The sequence below is a fragment of the Colius striatus genome, chromosome 10 (genome assembly GCF_028858725.1).
Source record: "Colius striatus isolate bColStr4 chromosome 10, bColStr4.1.hap1, whole genome shotgun sequence".
Classification (NCBI taxonomy): domain Eukaryota; kingdom Metazoa; phylum Chordata; class Aves; order Coliiformes; family Coliidae; genus Colius; species Colius striatus.
Genome location: NC_084768.1, coordinates 31,978,127 through 31,998,115, shown reverse-complemented (window position 1 = coordinate 31,998,115; position 19,989 = coordinate 31,978,127). Strand labels below are relative to the sequence as shown.

Genomic DNA, 19,989 nt, shown 5'->3' with positions numbered 1-19,989 from the left:
GCAAAGTTTCAAGTTGTGCCTGAGCTAGTGCAGAGCATGCCATATTGGGAAGCACATCATAGAATCATAGAATGGTAGGGGTTGGAAGGGACCTTTAGAGATCATCTAGTCCAACCCCCTTCTTACACCTTGACACAACTCCTTGTCCCTGACAGCGCTTTTTTAATCTTTACTGGGGTCAGAAAAGCAATCCATTAAAGATACTATTTCACCAATAGCCAAAACAGAGCTGCATAGATGATACAGAAGATTATATTAAGAGTTCCTTGGTTTGTTCTTTTTCCACCAGCTTTTTCTTTGAATTATTATTTTAATCCTTATTTATAATTTTAGAAGAACTTTGAGACATCTTCTGAGGTGCATAAGAATGGCAATGCTGCTTTTGTGTAACTTGTACAGAGCAAGGTGGAAAATTCAGGCCAGGCAGTGCATCTGCAAGCACAGAGAAGGCTCAGAGGCTGTTAATCTCACACTGCACCTGTATGCATTAGGCAGAGAGCTGCTGGGCTAAGTCAGTATCTTATCACTACTAGTCTCCTGCTGGCAGTGGACATCTGTGAAGTTATGATATGGATAGCAGTAATAAGTGACCTTTTCAACCTGGCACAGATTCAGAAGTGCCATAACACTTCAGGTACAAAATATTATTCCGTGCATATCCTCTCCATCTCCACTTCAGGATCTCTATAGATGCAAAAGCCTCGGCAAATACATAATTCATGAAGGAAAAGTGAAAATTTTAAGCTTTTGGAATACAGAATCAGACATTTTCACCTGCAGTGTGTTGTGTTCTACTGCAAATCTGCTTTCATATTCTTCTCCTGACAGCAATCCACTGTGGAGGGAGGGAGTGGAAGGAGGGAGACCTAACCTCAGCAACTTCACCTGTAAACTTTACTTTCCTAAAATCCAAATAAAGTTTAAGTTGCAGCAATGCATCTAAAACCAAAAAGTTCTTGTTGAGCTGACAGGAAGCCTATGCATTTGGGAACATAACAGTTCATTAATACTCTGAGCTACAGATTCAAGTTGAATATTTAAGCTGTCAAATGTTGGAAGAGAGATCTTTTGCTGACGTGTTTGGTGACTGATGTGTGGGAAAGGGATGCTTATTATTGCTGAATAATTGTTCATTGTTTAGATTTCAGCACAGAGCATGTAAGTGAGGAGATCAGGAGTTTTCAGATCCCTCAACCATCCCTCATGCATTTTATTTGCAAGTTGGGCACATCATTTAAAAACTCTGGTGGTGCTCCTATCATAAACTCTGGAGAGAAGAGGGGTTTATTATGGGCTTAGCACAGGGGAGGCCACTTCCTTGCAGCTTCTCATTCATTTTTCCCAACCTCTGACTTATAAGCAATGTGTTATCCACGAGACTTTAGACAAAATGAGAATGTTAAGATGAAAGGCAGCACATTATTTGCCTATTACTGATTTCTAAGGGACAGAGAAAAATGAAATGATACACAGATGCCATTGCAGTCCTGTCTGTGATTCCATACACAGAAGGAATCAATAGATAGATCTATGCACTGGGTTGTTCCTCATTGCAAAACAATGTGTGAGGCATAAAAAGATATGCTTTACAAAAACAGCATGTTTTCTTCTTTGATAGAAGTCCTTTTTTGGCTCCATTTCTGATTTATTTTTGTCTTTAAGGAAGTAATACAATTTAAACTTTTACCCCACGAATAAAGTTTTCCTAAACTAGCAGCCCTTCAAATCAATGGATGGACAAAATTTGCCACTGATGAGGAAACAAAGTGATTTAAGGTATTAAACTTCACTGATGTGGGGAGAGAAGTATATTTTTTGATGGTAAGCTTCATTCATTGTATTTTTATGTTTAATCCTATTCATGGCATTTCAAGCACTTGGTTTCACACAGCCTCATTCCCCTTTTTGCCTGGGATAACTCAGCAGTGTCCAGCACAGCTGCCTGCTAAAGTGGAGCAGTGAAATTACAAGGCAGTTGTGTATCAGGTTTTACCAGCACAGAACTGTGACTTTGTGCTAATAACTGACCTGTACATTGATATTTCTATATATGCACAGAGACATTAAATGGCATATTTTGAAGGTTGCTTTTTCTGTTTTGGCACTGAAAGGAAAGGTACTCACCAGGGGCCCAGGAGGGCCATCCTGACCTGGTGCTCCAGGTAAACCTTGTTCTCCCTAGAGAAAACACATAAAGTTTGCTTTACCAGAGGCTATAAAAGAAATGCAACATTTAAAATAGGATTATATGCTCTGCTTACTTACCACAGGGCCAGGAATGCCCCGCAGACCCTCTGGGCCAGGTTTTCCTGCAGGTCCCTGGGGACCAACGGGACCTGTTTTGCCAGGAGCCCCTTCTGCACCAGGTTCACCCTGAAAAGAACAAGTCAGAGAGAAAAAGCTGATCAAGCTTGGCACTGTAGGGATATACAAGCTGTGAAGTGAGAACAAAGTTTTCTCATTCCATTTTTTAAAAGCTATTCTGAAACAGTGTTCTGTTGTTTGACCAAAATGTTGACAGCTTCACACTAAGATGTGGTGTCAGCAAAGTTTGCTCACGTTGCCTTTCTGCAGGAGCAGGCAATGTTGGGCCCACACTGCTGAAAGTGTCACGTATTCCATTATATTGCTCATAATTCTGGGCCTTAATTTGGATTTTATAGTTTACCTTCAATAAATTTCACACTCAGCACATCTTCAGTGATTTACTTCTTAATTCATCTATAGTTTACATACCCGTGCTTCTAAAATAATAATCCTGAATGCATTACCTTTGCACCTTTTTCACCTTGTCTGCCTTCAGCACCAGTTGCTCCAGGGGGTCCCTGTAAAACATGGAGGCTGAGCTCATAATCTCACTCTTCTAAAAATATTAACAGTGGGAAAAAAAATCTGAGAATGCAATTTCCACTGTATTAAGAAGTTGTAAATGCTAACAAAAGAACATTACATTTATTTCTTGACATTTTATTCACAGGATAAAAATCTCCAGCTGTCATAGCAGCACTTTTCCCCTTTATAAAAGCTTATGGGTTTTTTAGAATACCTAAAAGAATGCCCATCACCTCACACCTCTAATATGATGAGGTTAAAAACAAAGAAATAGCTTAGGAAGAAAACAGAAGAGGATATAACAAGAAAAGAACGATATTGATTTACATATATAGTAGCAGTTTTAGACTTGCTTTGCATTTGGCTTCAGTCTATTCACTGCAGTTTATGCACTGTTTCCCACAGAGCCTGTCTTTCTCCAGTGAGCAGAGTGGCATATACTTCTTTATTCTCTAAGTCAGAGATGGCACAGGAAGCCTTTTGATTACATTTGGAGAGCCTTAATACTACCTAGTAAATATGAAAGGGAAAATAATCATAAATCACATGACTGGGAAGTTGGAAGGAAAGAAACAAAGACACTGCCCACAAATAACAGTTGGCATAGACTTGCTATTGCTCTACAGAAGCTGTTTGACTGAGAACTTGTTACTGCAAGAGGATGTTACAGATGGGATAAGGTTCAGGTAAAGACCACAAAACAGGAGTCTGGCAGCACTAGGACTACCTAATGTCCCATCTTTCATTATGTGAAGGTTTCAGTGAAGAATCAGATGACCTTTTTTTTTCCCTCCAAAATATCACAAGCTGATTTTCAGGACAGAGAATTAATATTCATAGCTTCAGTTAGGAAGAGAAGCAATATGTAGAACTTAATGTCCTCTTCTGAAAATGGTTCTCTTATAGTCAGTTTACAAAAGATGCACTCGAGATAATGAAACAACTGTTTTTCCTACAAGGTTAATTTTTAGCCTGGGAAATGTCTTTATTACGAGTAGCTATTTCTTGCCAACCAATGAACAGCTGAAAGCAAAAGGAAAGAAAAGTGACCATCACCAAGTACAAGGTGATTTTCTGAATCACTAAATCTCTTTCCTCAGATTCATCTGTTCCTTTGTGGAAGCAGCAGTCTGCAATGCAGAGATTAAAAAGCAGCAGCAACAAGGAAAAGTTCAATGACTTCCATTTATTTAGTGCTTTTTGCTTCATAACAACAGCATTCAACATTCTGAATTTTAGGGATAAAAGCTGTTCTTCCAGCCAAGCACCTATTGCTTTGTGAGCTTTAGATCAGAATTTGACCCAACAGCATTTTTTTTACACTAGAGCTGAATTCAGCCCAAGCTTTTCATAGCCTGACATATTTCACCATCCACTGCTATTGGCACAGACCTTGAGCAACTCCACCAGTTTTAATTTAACTCCTGGAAATTTATATTCATTTTATAACTATTTACATAGAATTATATTAAGATCATTCATTTGCTTCTGAAATTAAGCTTTCTCTAGGGTAGAACTGAGCATCTGCAGCACTGCATGAACCTTTTGGCCAAGAGATAGTTCAGGCTTTCCATCCAAGGTAATGCAAAATGAACTGAATTACCCACAGTGGACTGTGGTCATTTGTTGTGGGTATCAATAGGTTGTTCTCTTTGGGATTTTTAAGAGCTGTAAGTGGTAATATACTTTATGTCTTCAAAATACAGAGAAACTAAGAAGCCCTGGCAGTGTGCTCCAACTGCTCCCTCTTTAAAACAGGAAGAGTAATTTCAATCCCTGTTGCAACAGCAATCTCTGCTGCACACACTCCTTTGTGTAGGTTGGGATTGGTAGGTCTTTTGCAGTGGTAACAAAAAAATGATCAGCAGGTATATAAACAAACTGGGGAACATTTTAGAAACAGGGCTTTTTGTTTTCTTACATGAATTCATTTATGTGCCCATTGAATAGCCCTTGTGCTCAAATTCTGCTATAGATTATAAACCATCCTACCCAAGAAGCTGAAAGAGGTTGAGTGTGGCAGCTGAGTGTATGTGAGAAACATGATCTCTGCATAATCTAGAAACACACCTGCAAAATGAATTAGCAGGGCTAAAAACACTGTGATCACTAAATCACAAATACAATGAAACATGATTGCTAAACAAAGGGGCTGCATTCATTATCAAACGGTGGCAATGCTGCACCAAGAGCAAAGCAGCTGAATGAGCTGCTCTTTCCAACAGGCTGGGATCGCTGGCGTGGCACAGATGGTGCTTCTACACAGAAAGACTGCTCAGTATTATTTATCTTACCTTCCTGCACTTGAGTTGTTGGAGCATCTGGTAAATTTTAACTGACAGAAAAGACTTCAATGACAGCCATTTCAAACTGATGCAGGGCTCCCCACCCTCACCATCCCAGCTGCCACGGGGATCTGTGTGATCATCACACCTAACTTTGGACATATCGCCTGGTGCATTTTATGCAGAACTGAGAATACAAATGGACTCAACAGAAACAAACTCGTCCTCAGTTTTTGTTACATGAACCTATTGGACATGTCTATCTGCTCTTCTATATTTCAGAATGCCGTTAAAATAATGTAAGCTGTTGCTTATAGCTCTCTCTGTGACTAAACCCATCATTTCCAACATGGAAAGCCATTATCACACGTTATCAGTCTGTTCTGTGCATTTGTAATTGAGAAGAACCAGCTTAATTTTTAAGTGGTGTGTGCACCCTGCTGAGGCAGCAGGATGCTCCAGCCAAAATGAAGAAAAACACCCCTTCATAGAAGCACCATATCCATCCAAGACAGACTCTCTACAAGCTGGAAACATTCAGGTACCAACATAATGTAGAATCTTGACTCTACAAAAGTTTGCTTCAAAATCCAGGAGTAGGACTGCTTGGTAATATTTAGTGAAACATTTTCCCTAAACTGGATGTGTCTCAAACCACAGGTGATGCCATTTGTACTTCCACATTGTTTTTTGTTTAAGTGCAATCAGATGCACTATATCCCATCTGTTAGGAATGACCTACAGCCTTCCTGTGTAAGAAAGGAGGAAGTTCTATTCTGATGTTGAACAAACACAGTAATTGCTAATATTCCATCAAGCCATATTTCAGCTCTAGTGATAAGGTTGCTAATGCTCCCATAATCATTTACAGTATTATAAGTGTTTTGCAAGTTGGTGGAGCAAATAGATTATTGTGTAAAATAGATAAAACTAATTAGGCATGTCAGTTCACTCAAGCCTATTAAACAGGGCAATTTAACACATTTTGTTAAATAGCTCTCAGCTTACATTCAGTGATGCCTCCTCCCCTGTTTTTTAAAGTGTCAAAACTGCATCTAATTGCTCTCTGAAGCAGACATAAAGGTTGATGCATCTTCTGCAGTTCTGTAAATGCAACATTATTTACTGTCTTTGATTAGCTGTATTTGTAAAGCCTGTGAGGTTCAAAGACTTTAGAAATAATGGAAGGGCTTCATAACTTACAGAAATGTGTGCTTGTTAATCTTGTGTGCAGAGGAGATGTACAAAAGCTGTACGGAAATCATTTTATTTCAGAGGCTAAAGACACCAAAGCACACACATTCTTCCTGCTCCCTGCCAGCAGCCATGTGCCTAAGGGTGATGTCTTGTATCACTCTTGTGATCACTCACTCCTATTAGCACACTAATTCAGCAGACACTGAATTCTTACCCCTGCAGACAGTGAATTGCCTTGGTTGGAAAGAAGTGCATTTTAGACGAGGAATTCATTCTTTCCTATGCATTTTTCTTCCTATGTTCCATATAACCCATGTTACAGGGTTTTCTCTGCTGTTTCCAGGTTTTAATTTCTCCCATTGCATTACTTAAAAGAGACTTCAAACATCACACATGACTGCCAGAAGACAGAAAACAAGTAGCTGAAATTCTCTAGAGCGTAGTGTCTCAGAAAGAGATGTGTACAAGAGAAAACTGAAAGTTACTTACTCTTTTTCCAGGTGGACCAGGTGGGCCAGCTTCACCTGAAGGACCTGGTGGACCCTGCAAGGGAGAATAAGCTCAGTGGTAACAAAGGATAAAATTACTACCTTTATTTATGCAACACATCTGCAATGTGTTGTCCCCTTTCAATGGGCAGAAAGCCCCATCAATACACACAGAGAAGCACATCTGCTCATCCAACAAGTTCTTTCTTAAGGTGCTTTTGACATTTTTAACAGCTTTTTCTACTGTACAAAACATGTCACTGTACAGGCTAGAACGTGGCAGCACAGAAGTATCATAGTCTTTGCCTCCTGCCTGACTCCATTAAGATGTTTCTTGCTTTCTCAGGTGTTGAGGTCGTTACTTTTGCTGACATTTATCCCCAACATCTGTGAGTTAGCTGTCCCACGGGTGGCTTTCTCTCCTAAAATCTTTTGTACACTGATAGCTTCACATTTGGCTACTCCATCCTGCTAAGCTGTGGCACTCCTAAGTATTTCAGGGTTGATGAACAGCTTGATCAGCTTTTCTTAAGGAATACAACACTCTAAAAGTTAAGCAAGTGTTAAGAAAGCCAAGCAGATACTTATCTCCTGAAGTTTGCAGGTAAACTGATTTCTAACTGTTCTAATCATACATTCAAAAGGTATTCCCATGATTTCTTGTCAAACTGTACTCTATAGGATAATTCCCCGATAATCAGAACTTTCAGAGCTAGAAAGAGACCTTCCAAAACGGAAACCCTATCTTTTTGTAATTAAAAAACCCACATTCATGATGTTTTAATAGAAGAATCTACAGAAAACCTTTGGTGGTTCACAGGGGTATTGCTTAGATACTTCTTAACTTTTTAAAAGCAGAAACATCAAGATTTGGCTTCATTTCATCAGGTCACCTAGTGAAGATTATTTGACTGCAGCTTCCCTTTCTTATGTTCAGATTTGCTCTATTTTTAGTGCCCCTGAACAACTCCAGCACAATTTCTTAACAGATCATTTGTTTCTATTTCTAAAAGAAACCAAGCTCTGGCTTCTGATTGCTACTGTAAGAAGTTCTACCTCTGCAAGGAAATACATATTTTTCATGATAATAGAAGAAGCATCCACTTAGACGGTATTTTTAAGGGTATAAATGTATAGAAACCACTGTTTCAGCAAGAGATACTTTCTTAGCATAGGAGAGTCCATGCAGCTGAAATACAATGACAGAAACAACTCACAGGTTGGCCAGGATCACCATCTTCACCTTTCTCTCCACCAACTCCATCTTGACCCTACAGAATTCACAGGAAAATAAACAAAATACAAAATTCAGATACATTTAATAACTTAAGAAATACATGAGCAGAAAAGCATCAGATCTTATAGGCAAGACCTCCTTCACAGATAAGGAAGAGGCAGGGTAAACGACAACTTAGTGCAAACCAAGATTGGGATCTAAAACTGTTTTGATGTACACTTACAGCTGGGCCAGGTTCCCCAGGAGGACCAGGATCTCCAGGAAATCCAACTGGGCCCTAGATAAATCAGGAAATAAACACAGAAGGTGTCATCCATTGACAAGCAGGTAGCAATCACATTACATATTTTATGAGCCACACGATGAACTGAATTTGAAGGCAGAAAATGATATCTAGTTCTCTACGTGTCACGACTTCAGCAGTGCTTCACAGTGCTTTGTGTTAAGATTATTAAGCTCACTTACTGGGTTACCCTTAGGCCCATCATCACCTGGAGGTCCTTTAGCACCTGGTGGTCCAGCTGCTCCGGGTGGACCAGCCTCACCTTTTTCACCCCTTTCACCTTTTGGACCCTGTAGAAAACATATGAAGACAAAAAAATGTCATCTGGAAAATATACTGCAAAGAACCCAAAGGTTACAACACAACAGCCAAACTGCTTTTCAGGACTGGGCAATGCTATTCCTCAATCAATGCTGTTCAAATTAGGATCTCAGCCTCAGATTGCAAAACCTGTGAATCTCAGGTTGAGTGCCAACATCTGCACTCAGTTTGCATCACTGAACTGTCTTCAGAGAGACAAAACATGCATACTTTTGTAAGGAAAATAGGTACTCTGCCTGTCAGTACGAGGTGTGGCTACAGCTATATGGAAACAAATGGCATTTTAAAGCTCTAACTTCTTCACTGGAGATTTAAAGGAAATGTACACAACTCATCTGATTAAATGCATTCCAGAGTAAGCACTAAAAGATACCTTAACTCACCATCATAAAGGTTACCAATAAGACAACACCCAAATACTCACGGATGTCCCAGACTCTCCAGGAGGTCCTGGGTTCCCAGCTTCTCCAGGCTCACCCTGTAGATGTGTGAGGATAAATGATGACCCATTAGCCAGAATATTCCTATGAATTTACTTCTGTTATTATATGTTCTTCTCATGTTTATTCACGTGAACAGCTTATGAGAATTGTCTTTTAATGGGTCTACTCAAAGTGGGTTGAGTTAAAGATGGGTGTTTGCTGAAATCTGTGATTTTAGAGAGAATATATCAAACTAAGCTTTTTGTGAGCAAGGGAGATTGATCTTCATCTTGGCCTTTGGAAGATCTTCCTCTTTCTTATACCATATAATGCAAATTTCCTACGTGTCATCTTTCTTTCTAGTCACTGAAAAGCCAAAGTGTATTGACTGTGTATAATTCTTTTTCCTCTAGAAGATACATTTTACCTGGAAGCAAGGTTCTACAAATAAGAGAATACTAATTGGAAATGGATGTCAATGGAGTGAAGATATTACTGCTATAGCTACTGTTAGAATAAAGCAAATACATAAAGAAAACCATAAGGATAAAATAATAACATAATAGCTGGTAAAACTTTCCCCACAGGCCACAAAGGCGTAAGCTTTGTATTTACTGGCCATGGAAGTCATTTAGGACAGCAGATGGCTTTGAGGATGACACTATATGAAAGAGATGTGTGCAAGTCAAAGACTACACGCTATTAAGTAAATATTTAAGTTAATTAGGTCTGTTTTTGAGCTAATACACAGTATTAGCTCAAAGGCTGCTTTTGCAATCGTTCATTTTAAGATTTAGTTATGACCGACTATTTTCTAGCTCAGTGGTCTGATAAATAAACCTTCCTAGAGAACTACTCTGTTAGTAGAATATTTAGCTATTGGCATCACAGGCACACAAATCTGTGCAAAGATAACAGAATCTGCTCGGTGATTGTCATGGAGTGCTGAGATAAGAACAGTATATTTTTATTCCAAAGCGTTTCTGAGTGTAACTGCTAACGGGGAGAGCTTTAACCAAACCAGAAGAACCTTGCCAATCAGTATGCCTATAAACAAGAGTTCTTCAGTACAGAAATGCATTTCACTCAATCCCCTCTCCTGCACCCAAACCCAGGTTTGGAATACATTTCTGTGTGCTTCATGCCCTGTATGACCTGCAGGTCCCTCTTCATTCCACGACAACTCAATTAATGCAGCGTGTCTGTCTGTCACTTCCACGTGGACAGCAGAAAAGTAGAAACCATAAAAGATGAATTTAAAACAAATCTTACAGTGTCAATATTGAACTTTTTATCCAAAGAAGTTCGCAGCAGCACAACCACCTCAACGGGACCAGAATTTGGCCCAATATAAATATGACATTCGATGAATGGAAGAAGATCTGAGTCACCCAAACAAATCCCAGAACAGGATAATTAACAGATAAGCACAGTTTTAGGAGCAATATGAAAATGTCCTTTAGAAAGGGCACTGTTAAAGGGTGCATTTCCCATTAGAAACTGTAGCATGTTTTATTAGACATACTTAAATTTGCAGTAATCTTAAAAATTAATGACTCCTTTTAGAACGTAATATTCCCTGGCTTCTGTGATACACCACTCTTTCTGGTTTTTTAAATCTAGTGGATACTCCAGGTCAATAAGCATCAAATATGTTTCACATCACCTCCATTTCCTCATCCTCTGAATCTGCAGCATCATTAGTATTGTTTTTTGCTCATGCCCACTATCAATCAAATTGCATTTTCATAGCAACAGAGAACGAGGTCTGGAATTAGCAAACAAACTGGAGTCATTCAAGTTAGTAGATGTTATATCTAACAGAGTCCACAGTATAGAACCCTCTCAACAGGTGTCTCCATGGCAGGACTGAGTGATATAAGAGCACTAGTTATGCCAATTCTTGCCTGTGCCAGCATAATCCCCTTCTAAGCTTCTGAAAGAGCAACTCTTTTCCTATCTTTCTGCCAAATGATATTGTAATTGATGATGCTTCACATTTGATTTGTAATCCACTCTTTACCCTTTCCACTGACAAACATATCTTCATTTTGTGGTATCATGCAACAAGAGAAAAGATGGGCTTTCCCTGACATCTTGATCTATGCTTGGGAACAACAGGGGAAGGCTGCACTCCTGGGATCTCAGGGGTCCCTGCTATAGCATGTTGAAATTGGCAGGTGCAGGCTGCCTGTATGAGCTCTGTGCATAGTAACTCCCCAATAAGCAGCAGTGTGGAACACAGTAAAATTGGAAGGGCTAGAAAATGTCAAGATGCTCCCTTTAAAGGGCATCTGTGAAAGACGAGACCAGTTAAAGTTTCACCTCACATTAATACTTCTAAATCATTGCTCTATCAAAAAACGTGACTCCTTCCCTACATTCAACCCTTGTTTTTTCTGACATTGAGTTTTATGTTCCAAATATTAGGTACCATGAAAGGTTGTATTTGTTTTAGACAGCTGTTAAGGGAGTTAAACTATGTCTTGCTAGAGAAGATTGCAGCTGATACATATATTTACAGACTGCATATTTACAGCTGCTAAAAACTGTGCAATCTGTAGGTTATTGTTTGCCCTTGTCTGTCTTTGTACTTTTGATAAGGATGACATTAATTCCGAGTCCTGTGCACCTTCTCCATGGGAAATAGCTCACGTTCTTTTGGGAAATAGATTTTATGATCTAATAATAGATTTATTCCACCTCTGGAATTTTTTTGCTCTTTTCTTATCAGGTCAGACCTTTTAAAAGTTAGTGTGGCCTGTCTCAGGCAAGGCTCTCCTCTGACAGAATTTCAACAAGCAAAGATAGACATTTTAACCCACAGAGAGTCAAGACATTTCACAGACATGTTTAATTCTGAAAACCTCCCTGGATTATTCAAGAAGCATGACTTCCATCAGGATAAGAACAGCATTTTAAAAGGCCTTTGTTTTGCATGACATGCAATTTTGGATAAGAAAGACTGAAGACACAAGAAGGCCACTGCTCCCAAGAGGTGAGGTGTCATCTTAAGACATGACAGATCTACCATGAAATAACTACGGTATAAAGTTAATATTTTCATCTGCTTGGGCTCAGGATCATTCCATCTCAAAAGAGAAAGAAGAGAGACAAAGTAGGATCAAGCCATATATTGTATTATTCCAGCCCTCTGCTCATGACATTCCAAACACTGGTGAGTGATTTGTTTGATGGACATGTAGAAAAAAACTCATGAAACATCTGAAGATTTTATTAAAAGAATAGTTCAGTCATACTGATAAGAAGCTGCTGATTCCCTCTGACATGGCCCTAATATAAGTAAGGAGTTATTTAAAGGAAAGACATTTCAGTGACAATAACAGACGTGTAACCAGAATGTTATGGTAGATGTTAACAACACTGAAAAGCATCATTAGAAAGATCTTTTGTTTTCACAGAGGAACATATAGCTTGTGAGACACTGTAGGATGAAACTGCCTTTCCTAAAAGCAATTTCTTCTGATTGTTAGATATTTTCATAATGGAAAACATGAAACAAAGAGAGCAAGCATGGTAAGTCCGTCACTAGGAGTAGAGTTAGATCACTATTAACAATTACTACTAGGTCAATGAGGGATACTGGGAACTGTAATATATCTATATAGCACCCAAGAAGAATCAAAATGCACATTCATGTTCCTATTCCAATGTTTTCTCTTTCTACGAGGTTATTGTCAACACTCACCTTCTCACCAACACCTCCAACGGAGCCGATTGAGCCTGGGGGGCCTTGAGGACCCTGCAATGACAGAAGGTGTTAGTTATCCCAAACACAGTGCTTACTCCTGAATTACTGAGGTGAAAAGAATAGGCTAATTCTTACATCAGCTCCGTTAGGACCCTGGGGACCTCTTGGACCTGGAGGGCCAGGTGGACCCTGTATCAAGACAAAATTTGATATAGTTACAATCAGAAAGACTAAGTCCAGTGTGGCTATTTCAGCAAATGAAGAAAAATAGAGCACCTTTAAACTCCCCAGTGCTACAGAAACAGCAGGGCCAGATTGCTGCTCATTGCACGAGCTCACAAGGTGACAGGGGTTCTAGGATATGTCATACACTACCTGAGCTGGAACTGATCTGATGCTTAGGGCTCCTGAGGATTGGTTTCCTGCATTGTATTTTCCCTGCAGGTTACCTGCATACCCATTCTACTGTGCAAAGACCCTGGAGTAGCTTATATGTCTAGTAACAGCCAGGTGATGGTACTGCACCATGGTGCTTACAGATGGGCAATTATAAAGCATCCAGGCTCAGCACAGGCTCTTGCAGGCAAATGTCTACTGTAGATAGCTTGCATTTCAGTCAGGAGCAGCCCAGAAGGCATTCTGTCAACAGTATAAACAGTTGGGAAAATGTAGTCTCAAGACTACCCAGAGAAGCAGAGCACACATAGCCAAAGAGTGTTTACCACCTTCTACCCTGCAACTATCTGAAGCCAAGGTAACAAGGCCTTGAATTTCAGAAGAGCAGCTCCAGACTCTCTGGTGCAGTGGTCACTCCTGTTTCTGTTTCTTTCCTGAACCTGCTTGCCACTGTGCTGTCTCAGGCACACAGAGCATCTCCTATGCTACCTACTCTTCAGAGTATTTACTTAACTTACACAGATCTTGATATAAAAGATGAAGAAGACAGATGTGGGAAAGCAAAGTAAATCCCAAGGAGAGTTTATGTTACACAAACTGTTTCATAGTCAGACAGCAAATTCAGCAGTAGCTTATCAAATTTTGAGCTGTGGAGAGATGTTAATGCACTGATAGCATCAATGGCTTCCAGAGTGGCCAGTGGGGAAGAAGTCTTACCATTGGGCCCACATCTCCATTTTCACCCTTTTCACCTGGTGGGCCAGGCAGACCCTAAAGCATGTGGAAGAGAAAAGGAAACTGTCAGTAAAGAACCTGGAATGATGAGGTGATGAATCAATATGAAACAGTACGAATCAGATCTACATATGAAACGTGGAAACTGGGTGGGGATGGAACAAGAAAATAAAACCTATTGGGATTAAAATGATTAAAAGAAAAAAAACAAAAAGGAGTTTTATCTGCTCTAGCAAATGTATAATTAGTCCTACAATGGTTAAACCAGGTGAGGCAGAAAATTCTGGGGGGGAAAAAAAAGGACACAGAAATGTTGACTTTAGAAGCAATGCCATCATTATCCACACCACGAGTGGGCCTCTGGGTGATTGATTTCTGTTATGATACATAGATACGCAAAGAAAACATGATCAGTGCAGCACAATGAAGTGGTGTGCAAAGATGTCTAAGCTACCTGAGTACTGGAAGCCGTGTATCTGCTTTAATAAGGTGTCCAGGGAAGGTAATAAATCCTGCTGAGAGGCATTGCATTGGGTTATACAAACATACCTTCAGAAGCAAAGTGCCCAAGTTTGACTAGCAACAAACACAGAGAGAAGGAAACTAGCTGGTGCTTATGCTGTTATCTAGCATAATGTTGCCATAGCTAGAAGCACTGTCACCACTAAGCTGGGCATTCCTAAACATGGGATCAAAACTTGGCTCCTGTAAAGCGCAGATCCCCTGGATCTGGAGTTAACAGCATTATATTGATTTAAGATCTCCATTAAAAACAAGTGCCTTTGCTAAGACAGAAATTCTTGGTCTCTGTAAATGAATGAATTCTTGAATGAAATTTTAAAGCTTATGGTAGCCAGCAGTTCAGTTCCAGAGCATCCTATTGATCTCCTTCAGCGTTACATTTGCTACTTACGCAGGAACTCGGTGAATATGGGATTGTTCAGTTCTTATTAACTGATGCTAGCATTTATTTCATAGAAGATAATACTCCTTTAGTTTCTGATGCAGAAATCAGGGTTCTTACAGGTGAAGGGTAAAATAATGAAGGGATTTACCTGTAAGCCAATAGGGCCTGGGGGGCCAGGGAAGCCTCGAGGCCCTTCATCGCCTTTTTGCCCAAACATCCCTTGCTGACCTCTTGGGCCTGGCTCCCCATCACCTCCCTGTTTGGAAACATCAAAAAGCCAAAATATCACAGGTGTGATGATAAAAGAGAAAGCTCCATGGAAATGACTGAAAAATAACCCCAAGAAAGCTCAGAATCATTCCTACTGTCAAATGCATGTATAGCCTCTTGACTGAGTCAATAGAATTATAACACCCATACAGGCTTGTTTACAATAAAAAACCTGCATGTAAACTGACAATAGAACTGTTAATAGTGATTTGAAATATATTCCTGAGTAAGGAGCATGTAGTTCAAAGAACTTCTAAGTATCAGATGAGCTATGGCAAGATTGGGGTTTGCCCTGAATAAGCTACTTACGGCTATACCAGGGGCACCAACAGGACCCTGGAGACCTGGTGGACCTGGAGGACCCTGCAACAAACAAGCATCCAAAACGAAAAGTTAGTGATTATGGCATCTGGAATGAGATGAAAGGCAAATCTAGACACAACCCTTCTTGCACAAGCAAAGTCTATTAATCATTTCTACATTTCTCCATGGAATGTAGCAATATTCACAAGTCTTTCCCATTCAGTACAAACAATCACTGTTGGTTTATCTCTCAAAACCATAGATTTGCAAATCTATATTTAATATCTGCATCTATTGACACATCTGTAGTGTTTCCAAATATTTGAAATAGATTCCTATGCCAACATCAATCAAAAGGAAAAATATCTTTTCCACTATTAAAAATATGAGAACTTTCAATGAGATTTCCTAGAATCACAGAATGGTAGGGTTGGAAGGGACCTTTAGAGATCATCCAGTCCAACCCCCCTGCAGAAGCAGGGTCACCTAGATCAGGTCACATAGGAACATGTCCAGGTGGGTCTTGAAGCCCTCCAAGGAAGGAGCCTCCACAACCTCTCTGGGCAGCCTGTGCCAGGGCTCCCTCACCTGAACAGGGAAAGAGTTGTTTCTTATATTGAAGTGGAACTTTTTGTGTTCCAGCTTCATCCCATCACCCCTTGTCCTGTTGCTGGCTACTATAGAAAAAAGGGATGTCACAACCTCCTGACACCCACCCTTTAGATATTTGTCAATGTTAATAAGATCTCCCCTCAGTCTCCTCTTCTCCAGACTAAACAGCCCCAGTTCCTGCAGCCTTTCCTCGTGTGAAAGATGTTCCAGTGCCCTGATCATCTTGGTGGCCCTGCACTGGCCTCTCTCCAGCAGTTCCCTGTCCCTCTTGAGCTGAGGAGCCCAGAATTGGACACAGGACTCCAGATGAGGCCTCACCAGGGCAGAGTAGAGGTGAAGAAGAACCTCCCTTGACCTGCTGCCCACACTCTTCTTGATGCATCCCAGGCTGCCATTGGCTTCTTGGCCACGAGGGCACATTGCTGGCTCATGGTTAGCTTATTATCAACCAGCACTCCCAGGTCTCTCTCTGCAGAGCTGCTCTCCAGCAGTTTGACCCCCAGGACCCCCCAGATTTGTGTAGAAAAGCTCAACTTTGAGAGCAAGCATCATCTAACAATCTATCTTTAAATAGAATGCTTAATATTTGATTAGTTTTTAAGAAATTACAAATGTTCTTTTGCAACAGCACAAAGCTTATTCTGACTTCCAGGGACATGAACAATTCTTGTTGAGCACTGGAAACACTTTGATATTAAGTCTGTTTTCAACAGAACTATGTCTCTGAGAAGAACTCTTTAATTTTTTCAGTCTGTTTACAAATAATAACTTTTAAAGTTCTATTCCACTTAATTTAGAATCAATTCTGTGGATGTGATGCAATGAAGATATCTACCAGCCTATGGGAATGTGAGCTTCTCAGGAATGCTCCTGTCACCTGGGAAGGTTAAATCCCACTGGAACAAATTGCTTCTGCACTCTGCAGGATGTTTCCACCCACTCCTTCATTTTACAGAATAAGATCTACACATTTTTAATCTCATTTAAATATTTGTTTTAACATAAAGTATTGTTGGAAGACCCTTTGCAATGGATTCATGAGAATTTATTTGGACACATGGCCAGACTCTTTTTTTCCATTGTTCTGGAAGGCAAACGGAGAGAGATTGCTCAGAATCATGAGGAGAGAATCTTCATTTAACAAAGGCAGCTGTGGTAGCTGTGGAGGTTTGGAAGCTCATCATTAACAGTCGTGTGGTCCCCAGCTAGGATGCAGCAATGCAGGATTTTTTGTTAGTCACAGTACAGCTAACCCCCAGACTGAAATCCTGGTTAGTTTCAATGGGGAATTCAAGACTTTCCAGCCCTTCTTAAATAGGAAAGGGGGATCAGTTCTTCTTTGCTCAGGGTCCTCGCTGTGATTAGGCTGTAAATGCCCACCAAGGCTTTGTCAATATCTCTTCTTTATGTCCTGTGATTTCTGAACTGGTACTTACTTCCTCCAAGCCCCAACATACATCTGTCAGCATGTTGAAAGGAAAGCAGATTTGAAGTAAACACACTCTGGAATTGTCAGAGTTTGGATGACTGCAAGTGAGGGCAAACAGGATTGAATACATGTGACCTCAAAGGGGTACCACTCACTGCAACTAAGCAGGCCTGATTCCAAGGAAAACACACCATATTCCCAAATACCTTAAACCCTGGGACTGGGAATGTTCTCAAATCACTCTGCTGCAGACACTTTATTTGTGAAGCAGGTCTGCTGGAACATGCTGAAATACATTAGTACTCACTATGGGAACTGTGGTCACAGTCTAATGCTCAGCAGAAGTAGCTATCCTAAAATGGCCTCAGATAGGAAAGTAGGATGTGTTTGCCTTTCTGAATTTCTCTGATGCAGAAGCATCTCTAACAAAGAGGCATGTCAAAGGAGAAAACAGAAGGGTATGCATGTGATCACACGCGAAGCCACAAGTGGAACTGCACCATGACCTGCTTCCTATGCTTCCTCTGCCCTTTCCTTTAAAACACCACATTCTTCTGTCTACACAAGCCTGTACAGTTGTGAACCTCTTTAGGTGGGCAAAGAGGAGCTGCAGATACCTCTGTGTATCCCACAGATGGTTTAGACAAATAGACTAAGGTGATTTTCAGCTAACTGGGAACACGTCCATAGCTTTAAAAGTGACTTTCAAAAAATGCTTTAATTTGATACATTCATTTTAGCAAATTAACCAAAGCATTCAGCTCAGATTATCCAGGAGCATCTTTAGCCTGAAGCAGAATTTGTTTACAATTTGGTTACATGTATGCTTCTTGAAAAACTGGGGTTTAGAACAGAAATGTTCTCTCATCCACATATATAATATTACTTTCCTTGTGCTAAAAAGACACTGCAGATAAATGTATTGCAGCGTTTGTGATTTGATCTAACACAAAAAGGTTGTGAAAATTATGTGTTTTCTGCACTGGAAACTGCAGAAGACTCACATAAATCATTGAAAAGGACAAGCTTATCGTTAAACACTTAAAAGAACTTCCTTGTCATTTTTTTGGCACTTTTTTTGGCCACATATTTTTTTTCCTATAAAGTTACCATAAAGCTGTGATTGACTTGGATTTGTGTGTATCCTATAACACATCACCTGAGATGTGTCAGCCATAAATTTGGTGCAATTTTTAGAAGCAATCTGCCTTTAATAAGCTCTGTAAGTTGTTAATCAGAAGCACAGAGTGTTTTTAAGTCAGCAAATACCCTTAGTTGTGAATCCCCCTAGGCTGAGTTCTGGGCTTTGTTAGCTGTGAAAACTGATGAAATACAATAAGAATTAAAAAGTCCTTCTGCAATCAAGGGAAATTATTAAAATAAAATGCCACTTTTTCTTGAACTTTAGAAATACTGTTGCAGACAAACCCATTTGAAATTCAATCAGTAGAAGCCTGATCAGTCCTAAATTCACCAACAGGCCTAATGGCTCGTATGAGTCATTCTTTCTGAGGTCCCCAGTGCTCTGAAATGCTGCTCCCAGTGAAGTGTGCTCCCCAAGAGCCAGGTATTCTTTACAGATATTACAACTATATTAGCAGATTTCTGTACTGAGTCTTCACCATCTTCATCATCATGTCTAAGAAGCTAAAGCTGGTTATGTTCAGTCAGTGAAGTGAAACACAGTAAGATAATGTGTATATACATTATACAGTATATATTCTTGGTCTCTCCCAGTTCAAATGTAGAATGGATGACTCAGTGATAGAGGAGGAAAGGTGCTTAGGAATGTAGTTTACCCATCTATTTCTTAACGATTCTGTAAGCTCAAGGAACAGGAGAAAAACTCAGTATATGCCTGGCTCTGTAAGTCCAAACCCCCAGTGTGGCGGTAAAACTCAACATTACTTTGAAGCAACATTTTCCAAGCGTGTCTTTGTTTCTGTTGACTGATGGAGCAAGGCTGCCTGCACACTTCATGCATGAACATTTTGTATTTATGAAGAACAAAGGATTTTGCTACTCACGTTTTCTCCCTTGTCGCCTTTACTACCTTTCTGACCCGGTTCACCAATTTCACCCTGTAATTGAAAGTTAAAAGTTAAACTTCTTGTTTAAAAGTGGTCTCCTTCACACTCAGCTGAAGTCAATATCACAGTATCTTTAAATGTTCCCTTTGATATGATTATTATGTGTTTTATGCTGCTGCTTCAAGTGTGAAGGCCTGAAGGGGGCAATTCTGCATTGATCAAGAGTATGTCACATTAATCCAGATATTGATTGCTATACTGCAAAAACCTGCCTTTGAAGTATAGTGCAACTGAACTCTAAATAAAGGAAATCGTGTTCCTTGTGTCACCTTCAACATGAACCTATAATGAAAGCCTCAGATTCACAGACTCATCTACCTGGATATGACTCATCAACTCCTTCTCACTGCAGTGGACAATATTTCAAGACTTAAAATTATTCAAATCACCAGGAAACCATGTCAGCAAAAAGCCTTTTCATATACAATGAGAAAAGACAATTAAAATAAATCACAGAAAACACTCTCTGT

General features: G+C 39.9%; 1 protein-coding gene across 2 annotated transcripts in view; it reads right to left on the bottom strand.

The window, feature by feature from the left end:
* The window catches only part of COL11A1 (collagen type XI alpha 1 chain), a 119,857-nt gene that overhangs the window by 9,929 nt on the left and 89,939 nt on the right, over positions 1 to 19,989 (bottom strand). For both annotated transcript variants that reach the window (XM_062003161.1, XM_062003162.1), the window contains 14 exons: positions 19,457 to 19,510; positions 15,395 to 15,448; positions 14,964 to 15,071; positions 13,891 to 13,944; positions 12,913 to 12,966; positions 12,775 to 12,828; positions 9,068 to 9,121; positions 8,505 to 8,612; positions 8,263 to 8,316; positions 8,020 to 8,073; positions 6,804 to 6,857; positions 2,772 to 2,825; positions 2,266 to 2,373; positions 2,125 to 2,178 (listed from right to left, as the gene is read on the bottom strand). In XM_062003161.1, coding sequence (XP_061859145.1) covers positions 2,125 to 2,178; positions 2,266 to 2,373; positions 2,772 to 2,825; positions 6,804 to 6,857; positions 8,020 to 8,073; positions 8,263 to 8,316; positions 8,505 to 8,612; positions 9,068 to 9,121; positions 12,775 to 12,828; positions 12,913 to 12,966; positions 13,891 to 13,944; positions 14,964 to 15,071; positions 15,395 to 15,448; positions 19,457 to 19,510 — 918 coding nt within the window. The remainder of the gene's footprint in view (positions 1 to 2,124; positions 2,179 to 2,265; positions 2,374 to 2,771; positions 2,826 to 6,803; positions 6,858 to 8,019; positions 8,074 to 8,262; positions 8,317 to 8,504; positions 8,613 to 9,067; positions 9,122 to 12,774; positions 12,829 to 12,912; positions 12,967 to 13,890; positions 13,945 to 14,963; positions 15,072 to 15,394; positions 15,449 to 19,456; positions 19,511 to 19,989) is intronic.